Here is a 9472-nt window from a genome sequence, read left to right on the forward strand (position 1 = left end):
GCTTATAACAGAGATGCAAACATTAGGGCTTATTTAAAAAAAAAAAATGTTGCACATGAGAGTTTCCAGGACATATAAAACCTTCTGCCTTTTAGAAGAGAATAAACAGTACTCTGGCAGGAGCAGAGAGCCGGCCCAATGAAATAAACAAGTTCTTAAACAGCTTCCAGTGGGAGGAGTTTTATGGTTGATGCAGGAACAGCAAAAGCCTTCAGCAAGGGCCACTGAGGGTTAATTTCGGGGCAAGGAGAGACAGCGAGCTTCCCTAAGGCCTCAGCTGAGGCCACCCCGGGTCTGAGGCCAGGGAAACCATCTAAGGCAGCTTCTGGGCCAGACCATCCTTTGCTGTTCTCAAGGCTGGCACTGAGGTTCGTCAAAGTTCCAAGCAGAGCTCCAATCCCAGAACAAATCTTTCTTCGTAAGTTTAAAATCAACATCTTGTCCCTAAGCTTAACATCCTTCTTTATGCTACCCACTAACCCAACAGAGCCTCAAAAACAGCCACAGTTTTGATTCAAGTATCATATTTTTGACTCTAAGAGAGATTTTACCCAAACACTCCAGAAAGAAAACAGAAAGTTAAGAAGAAATAATAAACTAGCTCAACAATAAATGATGCATAAACTCTGGGGCAGTGAATGGCTTATTTATAAATAAGTGTCACTTAAAACGACAAAGGAAGTCCAGATGACAGCATAAACAGCAGAAACTCGGGAACTCCTTCACCCTAAATCTGGCGCCTGATTGAAAACCAAGCTTTGCCCTCTGTTTCGGTGAATCCAAGGCTCACACCAGTCTTTTGTGTGCCTGTGAGGTCCTGGGTGAGCTGTGGAGCTGTAAATATTTGCCCTTCGCCCAGAGCTGGCCAGCTGCTGAGACTGCAGCTGACAGACAGGCCAAGGGCCAGGAAGGGGGGCCAGGTCGAAAACTTGCAGGCCTGGTGTGCACGTATGGAAGGGGGGCTGGGAGAGGGCAGGGGGAGGCAAAGCAGACACAGGCCCCTGGGGGAGCCTCGGGCAAATATTTTCCCCTTTCTGCCACGCCATCTGGAGCAGGCAACCAGAGCAGTGGCAGCAGGCCCAGGCCCCTCCCCAGGAAGGCAGAAGCACCCAGCTGTTGAAAATGTGGCTTTTGCAATCACGGAAACCAGTGGTTCTCAACCAGGGCGAGACTTTGCCCCTCCAAAGGACACCTGACAATATTTGGATTGTCACGACTTGGGAGGGAGGCCAAGCATGCTGCTAAACATCCTACAATGTACAGCACAGTACCCCGCACCCCCGACTAAGAGTTATGGAGTCCAAAATGCCAATATGCCCCAAAACTGAGGACTCTGAGGTAGAATCCGAGTCCAGCTCTGCTCCCGCAGTCACTATTTAATTTTGGACAAGTTCTATAACTTCTCTGAGTCTGTTCCCTCATCTCAAAGGACAACATAGGTAATGCACGTAAAGTGCTTCCTATTGTTGACAGCACTTAATAAACACTCAATAAATGGTACTTGTGGTTGCACTGAGGGGTGACATGATAGTGGTTAAGAACGTGGGCTGGAAAGATGGGCACACAAAGGTTCAACACGCAGCTTTGCACCCAAAAGCTGTGGCCCAGGCATGAAACTGCACCTTAATGAGCCTCAGTTTTTTTTCATCTACTAAATGGGAAGGGTCACACCTACCTCACTTGATTAAAAAGGAAATGACTGGGAAGAATGCAGCACCCAGCCTGGAGCAAAGTAAACCCTCGCTCAAGGGGACCGCTCAGGTGGAGATGTTAAAATTAATTGTAGGTAACACTTGTTGAGCATTTATTTATTCTCTGCCAGGCACAGTACCAGGCTCTTCCACTAAAATCTCTCTCTGAAGCCTGACAAAAACCTTTCACACTGAGGGAAACTGAGGGACCTGGGAATGAAGTCAGTTCACCCAGCTGGTCAGCAAAAAGCCCAGATTTGAAAACAGTTTTAACTCCAGATAACTTACACTTAATTTTACTTTATACTTGCTGGGGGCAGAGTGGTCCTTTAATTCTTTCTGAAATCCCTGGATGAATACCTCAGGGGTGCCTGGCTGTGTTTTTACTCTGTATACCACGTCTCCAGGGGCCATAGTTTCCAACTTTAGAGAGGTTAAGCAGCTTGCTCAAGGTCAGCCAGCTAGCTGGCTGCAAAGCCCACGCTTGCATCCAGCTTTTACCCCAGCGGCCTCTCTTCTGGTATCCTTCTTAACTTACTCTACATGGCTGTGGGTTCCCTTTATTTTTTTCTGGAATCCTAGAGGATGCACGGATACAATTCACGCAGTGTGCCCATCTTTCCTCTCCTGAGTGTCAGTCTATAGGTTTCTGACCTCGAGAGGGTAAGCAACTTGCCCGAGATCCCCCAGCTGGTCTGAGCAGCAAAGCCTTTCAACGCAGTTTTGACTCTGGAGCTGCATTCTTCATTCTTATCCTACACTTGCTTGTGGATTCTTTTTCGTCCTTCCAGAACCCCTGAAGCTCTGCAGCTATACTTTACCGGTTACGTCTAGACTATAGGGACCACAGTGTTCCACCTCGGGCAGGTTCAGCGACCTGCACGTAGTGACACAGCTGGTAAGCAGTGGAAGAAGAGGGAGGAAGCAGGGATGTTCCGGGGAAGCTCGGGGCATCCCTGTACCCAAAGGGATGGGGCGGGGCCCAGGGTCCCCAGGGACCCCAGGGAGCCTGGCTGGAGGTCAGAGCGAGTAGCAGGCGCCTACCTTGCCGCCGGGCGGCGCGGCCACGCAGCGGCTGAGCGAGTCGAGGCGCGCGCTGTATTCGGTGAATTTCTTCTGGTAGCGCAGCGCGGTCATCTGCAGCTCGAGCTGCGCCGCGGCCAGCTGGGCCACCAGCGACTTCTCGCGCTTCCCAGCGCGCAGCGCCTCCTTCTTGAGCGCCTTGTGCAGAGCGCCCAAGCGGGCCTGCAGCGCGCCGTTGTGCGCCCGCAGCGCTCGCGCGCAGCAGTGGCCGCCCGCGCGCTGCTCGCCGTGCGTCAAGGGCAGCCCGCAGCCCTCCTGGCAGCGGCCCACGGGCCGCGCGTCGCACGCGTCGCGCATGTGCGCCTCCACGTCGCGCCGCAGCAGCACCTGGCCGCAGCCCGCGTGGCGACAGCGCGCGGGCGCGAAGTCGCAGCGCTCGAGGTGCTCCGGCAGCTGCTGCAGCTTGACCACCCGGCCGCAGCCGCGCGCCGCGTAGGCGCACTTGATGTCCAGCTTGAGGATAAGGCGCTTGAGCGGTAGGACGTGGTTGAGCTCTTTGGCCGACAGGCGACCGCGGCAGTGCGCCGGGCAGCTGCCCTCCTGCACCACCCAGGGCAGCACGCAGCCGGCGCAGAAGACGTGGCCGCACGGCGTGGTCAGCGGGTCCTCCAGAACCTTGTGGCACAGCGCGCACTTCAAGTCCGGGTCCACGTCGCCGTCGAAGCGGTCCAGCTCGAAGCCCATGGTGGCGGCCAGACCCCGGGGTCGCCGCCGGGCGGCCGGGCGCCCCCTCCCTCCCTCCCTCCCCACGAGGCGGCCCAGACAGGCCGGCTGCGCCGCCCGCCCGCTCGCTCGCTGTCCCCGGACTGAGCCTAATTGATCCAGACTTCCTCGGAAAATGCCCGAGGAACAGGACTCCTCCGGCCGTATTTGCGCGAGCGCGAGCGCACAAACATCTTGCCTCGGAGGCCTGCCAGCCCCCTGAAAAAGGGAGGAGGCTGGAAGGCAGAAGCGCGTGGGTGGACACTGAGGCTCGCCAGACGGGACGGGCCAGCCCAGGACGCCAGCCTGAATCCTTTCGGGCAACTCCTTTCTGTTCTCTTACAGTCTAAGCTATAGGAGGCAAAACGCCAGCTGAAAAAAAGCTCGCTGAGTTTGGAGCTGAGGCTACTGCTTTCTCCCAGACGAGTTCTCTTGGAGCCCCTTCCTGAACGGATCAAAACTTTTTTACTCCCTTCTCCCTCCCCCTTCCTCTAGTGGCTGATTGCAGAGGACTAAAAATATCTTGGGGCCCGCTATCTCAGCACTTACGGTCTTTATTTATTTCATTCCAGAGAAAGTTACAGAGCCTGCGGGACGCTCCGGCTGCAACTTCAGTTCCGACCAGAGGTTCTGCGAACCTCCAGGATTTAGCAGGTTTTCAGGACAGCTGGGTGAATCTACCCGGGGAAATTTTGGTGGATAAGAGCTGCTCGCCAGCTGTCGGAGTGGGAGAGGCTAGCGTGCTGGCTCCATCCACTTCACCTAACACCTCTGAAGTGTCTGCCCTGCAGTGTGGCAAGCCTGGTGCTGAGCGCTTCTAAATCCGTCGCTTTAAAGATCATTAGTACAATGTTGTGAGAGGGTTAGCTCCATTTGAAAATTATTTTCCCGCGATTACAAAAGAAGCGATGCTGACTGCAGAAGTTAGAACTGGGAGAAGACTCGATCACTCCCATGATCATGTCAACAACTGCCCTCCTTCAGTTTTGACTTTGTGTGTACACTTTGTCATTTTCCGTGTCATTTCCTGAGTCTCCAACTCTGGCTGGAAGAAGGAAAAAAAAACAAGACAAAAACCAAACTTGCCTTGTAGGGTCCTGTAGATGAGTGTTTCTCACATTTTAATGTGGTTGCGGTTCTGATACAGGGGGTCTGGGGCGGGGTCTGAGAATCTCCACACTGAAAGCACTTCCAAGTGATGCCAATACTGCTAGTCCCTGCTGGTCCTTGGATTCCCACTTGATTGGAAAACCCTGGCGATCCATAGATCTGGACGTTTATTCCCTGCTTTGGTGTAGCTTTTCAAGCAGTACAGCAAACCTTGCTGGGTAGCATTCAGCAACACTCCTGAGCATTGGAGGAATATTTTTGGAATTCCAAATGGGTGGAAAGTTCATAGCATCATCCATGGATTTTATTTTTTTACCTCTCAAGGCTATAGACATTCCTAAGAAACACGAAGTCAGCATTGGTGAGAGTGGAATCAATCTATGGAATTCTCATTTGGAATCTGCTGCCAGTTTCTGAACAGTGAAGCGGGAGAGTTCTGAACAGTGAAGCGGGAGCTCTGTATTCAGCAAGACTCTGGGGCCTGGAAAGTGGGATTACAACATCCATTTTGTCTAATTGCTTTCCTTCTTTCTTTTATGTGGCTGCTAAAGCCCCATGACCTTCACTATTTAACTGCTTCATCAGAGTGAAAGAATTGCCTTGATGTTCATAAGGATTACTTGTTTCGAACTGACCTTTAAAAAGTTGTCACTCACTAGATTTTTCAGTGCATGGTTGAGGTCACTGGACAGTATTCTTTAATCAGTGTTGGTGGCATTTGTTGCCTATTTGTGGTGGAGACTTTTAATTGTTTTGATCAATTAATGCATTGTTTTGATAGGATTCTGTATGGGGTGGAATATTATTGGCCTTTGTTCAGATAAGCTTGTGCCAGGGAATCCTCCATCAGTATATTCATTAAGCTACTCATGGGCTCTCAGATAATGGGTAGAAAACAAATTCTTTCACCAAAGGTGTGTGGGCTTGTCAGTTTCACAGGATGAGCTAGTGTCAACAGGGTGATAATCTTCAAACCAAACTGGTTTTGAGAAACAGGGAAGTTCTGTCCTACACCATAAATGTAAATTAGTGCTTACTTGGGGTGTACACTTCTTTTTGGAGGTGTTCTACCACCCCTCGGGTGGTCTCCCAGATGGCAGATTGAGAGGTTGTTGCTGAAATGCTACAGCTGAGGCCGCGGAGAAGCCATAGCCTACTGTGGATTGGCCTCTTTAGGCAAAAGGAAAGTCTGTGCCACTCCTCATTGGTTAATTTTAGTATCAAAATTCTTGGAGGTTAGAAAAAAAAAATTCTACAATGTCAGATCTGGCAAGACCATGCATATGATTTCAGTCACCGAACTTCACAGGAGAAATGAGAGCCAAAACTATTAGGAAAAAGGAATTCAGGGCAGAGTTTCTAAACCTTGGTACTACCGACATTTTCATTCAAATAATTATTTGTTGTGGTGAGGGGTTGGGGGGGAGGTTATCGTCTGCATTGCAGGATATTTAGGAGCATCTCTGGCCACTATCCACTAGACATAGTAACAACCCCTTGTTGTGACAACCAGACATGGCCAGTGCCAGATTGAGAACCACAGTTTTAAGAAAGCTTTATGCTCATTACTGAAGTCAGGCAATGCTGTCAGCCCACATTTTCTGCTGGCTGTGGAAGCACCTGGTGAATGCAGCACAGTGAGAGAGGGATGTTATTATAAATTGGAAACTCAAGGCCCCATACCAATAAACATGAGTGAAAACTGTAGGAAGATGAATGTTCGGCGTGGCAGGCCTCCTGAGAAAAGTAGCTGATTTTTCTGACATGGATTAGATACTTACTCAACCGTCCCAGAAGCATCTGAGTGTTTACATACGGATGAATTCCTTGTGGACAGCTGGATTGGTCACTTTGCAAATGATTTTTGGGGCTTCCACTACTTTTTGCTCTTACCCCTTCCTTTTATCATCTGATTCTGCACTTAGTAACCAAAATGCGGCCCCAAGCCTAATAAAAATACTATTTCTATATTCACCACGATCCCATTCTGATTTTAAACTGTTTTTAGTGTTCTTTCCATCAGCATGTTTAATCAGAAGATGATCATAATATCTACCACTTTGTTGGAACTCTTACTAGGTATCAAGCACTGTGCTCAGCACTTGACCTTCGTTGTCTCATTAGTCCTCACAGCACATAGAGAGGTAGATATGTTGTCCACCCTGTTTTACAGATGGAGAAACTGAGGTTTATAGGGGTTACATAAGATATCTAAGTAGGTATAGGTACCTTATAAGGTTACATAAGATATCCCTCCAGTCAGAGATATCAACAGGAGAATTTCAGAACCCTCACTCTTAATCACCATGAGCATTATGCATCCTCCTCCATAAGCTCCAGCTCAGGAGGCACTCCCTTACAAATGATATGGATAATCACTCCACCCCGCCATGTTTTCTGGGTGTCAATCCTCAGCTGCTCCTAGGGTCTGGATAATTTGTGGCTTTAGGACTAGAAAAAACAAAAACTCAAGGGTTTTTACATTTTTTTTTTAATGTCTTCCCGAAGCTTAAATATTTGTATTCTGCTAGCTAAAATAGCACTATACAATTAGATAAGGATCTGCTTTTACCAAATGAAAGTACCACCAGAGTGTAATAAGGTGCAGCAGTCATCCACAAAAACAAGTGTGAAACATTTCGGTCAGACTGCTTGCCTGTTAACACAGCCAAGGTCAGCCATCCTGGGGCCTGACACATTCGTTTGGCCTTGGGTTGAAAGGTAGGGAGAAGAGAAAGTAATTCTCTATTCTGGAGACTCTTGAAGACTTTGGTAAGTCAGGATGAGTTATCACAGTAGGGATGCTGGACAGAAGAACGAGAATTGTGAAAATGCTTCTTACTAATTTGAGCAAAAGTCTGGTCTGCAAAAGTCTGGCTCTCCTTTCCCAATTCTCCAGATGGGATTAGCTTCCACAGCCCTATGCACATACCCTTGTATAACATTAATCACACTTGAAATGTCTTAATTTATCTAATAATTATTTAGTAGCTATTATATGCAAAGAAGAGGCTGTTCTTACACTGGGGCTACAGAGGCTAGCAAAATAATAATAAGAAGAAGCAGTGTCCTATCCCTCTTAATCCTTCATTTCAGGGTAAGGAGCAGCAGATATCAATAAATGAATAATAAATGAGATGACTATGGAATATGATAAGTTCCTTAATACAATGCTGCTCAAAGTATGGTCTGGGGACCAGAAACATGGGCGTAACCTGGAAACATGTTGAAAGTGCAGAATCTCAGGCCGCACCTTGGACCTACAAATCAGAATCTGCCTTTTAGCAAGATCACCAAGTGATTTGTGTGCACTTAAAGTTTGAGAATCACTGCTGTAAACACCATAAAAGAAGCTCACGTGCTGGAGAAAAATCAAAGGGGCCCATTTGAAATAGGGCTGTCTGGGGAGGGGAAGTGTGAGTTGTCGCTTGAAGGATGAGAATGAGCCAGGAATAGCTGGGAGAAGAACATTCCAGACAGAACAAGAGAAAGTGCTGAGGTTCGAAGCAAGTACATGGTCTATTTGAATTAGACAGAGTGTACCTAGAACTTGGAGCAGAGTAAGCCGAGCAGAGAAGAATCAAACAAGGGTAGAAGTGTAGGCGAGAACCAAATGGACATGGACCTGCAGGACCTGTGGAGGAAGGAAACTGAATTGATTCTAGTGCTGGATGGCACTGAAGTATTTTGGGCAGCAGAGGAGCACAGCTTGATCAATGTCTAGTTTCCATGTCACATATTACACTCTATTATAGAGTAGGGCAATCAAGTTCACATTCTGTCCCCCATGTTTAACACTTAGTAGAAACATAATAAATATTGAACAAATAACTGTTTCCTCTTCTTGCTCCATGTAAGTTCCTGCTGCTCAGATCTTAAGTGTGGGTTGGTACTACCAGCATGAGGTATACGTATCACAGTATGAGTTAAATAGGCCTCTGTGGCCTAGTTGGAGTACCTGTCAACATTTAGAACGTTGTTCCCATAACAAAATGAATTCAGAATTATGAACAGCCAACTCCCATATGAATAAGTAGATCACTATCTGGTTGTGAATTGGTAGGTTTTGTACAGAATATACACGTGTATATATACATATAAATGTTCACATACATACCTACGTATAAACATACATGTACATGCATACATATATGCTGGTGGAACAAAAAAATTGTTTAGCTGAGCATAACAGAACATCCAAATAACCATGGAATAAACTAGTTAGAAATTAATTTCTCTCTCAAGTAAAAAAATATGAGCCATAGTTAACAGGCTGAGGCTGGTATAGTGGCTTCCAGGTCATCAAGGACTCAGGATTCTTTTCTCTTTCTGCTCCATTATCTGTAGGGCCTGATCTCTATGCTCATTTCATGGAGCGAGATAGCTGCTGCCCAGCCAACCATTCCAGGCAGAAAAATGGAGGAAGAAGGGGCAGGCCAACCTGATTAACCTAGGGGAAGTAGCTTAACTTAATCAGGTTGACCTGCCCCTTCCTTCAGGAGCTTTTCTGGAAGCTCCACCCAACTACCTTCTCTTACATCTCAACAGCAACAGAATTTATGAAATGTACTCCTTTACAAAGGCGAATTGCTTCCTGGGATATTAATAGGTTCTACCCTAAGACATCACTTTGCACCCACTATGACGACCTAAGTCAAAAAGACAGACAATAACAAGTGTTGACAAGGATGCAGAGAAATTGGAAAACCCACATGTTGCTGTTGGGATTGTGAAATGGGGCAGCCACCTTGGAAAATAGTTTGGCAGTTCCTCAGAATGTTAAATATTGAGTGACCACATGACCTAGGAGTCCCTCTCATGGGGAGAACTGAAAACACATGTTCACCCCAAAACTCACACACAAATGTTCATAGCAGCATTATTCA

General features: G+C 47.6%; 1 protein-coding gene and 1 long non-coding RNA gene across 3 annotated transcripts in view; one reads left to right on the plus strand and one right to left on the minus strand.

Moving 5' to 3' along the window:
- PDZRN3 (PDZ domain containing ring finger 3) overlaps positions 1–4055 on the minus strand; it is a 240227-nt gene extending 236172 nt beyond the window's left edge. For both annotated transcript variants that reach the window (XM_028844367.2, XM_001098466.5), the window contains exon 1: positions 2736–4055. In XM_028844367.2, the coding sequence (XP_028700200.1) occupies positions 2736–3458 (723 nt within the window). In that variant the 5' untranslated portion in view covers positions 3459–4055. The remainder of the gene's footprint in view (positions 1–2735) is intronic.
- Positions 2009–6560, plus strand: LOC106996859 (uncharacterized). The gene is made up of 2 exons (XR_001442948.3): positions 2009–2589; positions 4049–6560. It is a non-coding gene; the product is annotated as an uncharacterized LOC106996859 (long non-coding RNA).
- Positions 6561–9472: the final 2912 nt, after the last annotated feature.

Source organism: Macaca mulatta, chromosome 2 (genome assembly GCF_049350105.2).
Source record: "Macaca mulatta isolate MMU2019108-1 chromosome 2, T2T-MMU8v2.0, whole genome shotgun sequence".
NCBI lineage: Eukaryota > Metazoa > Chordata > Mammalia > Primates > Cercopithecidae > Macaca > Macaca mulatta.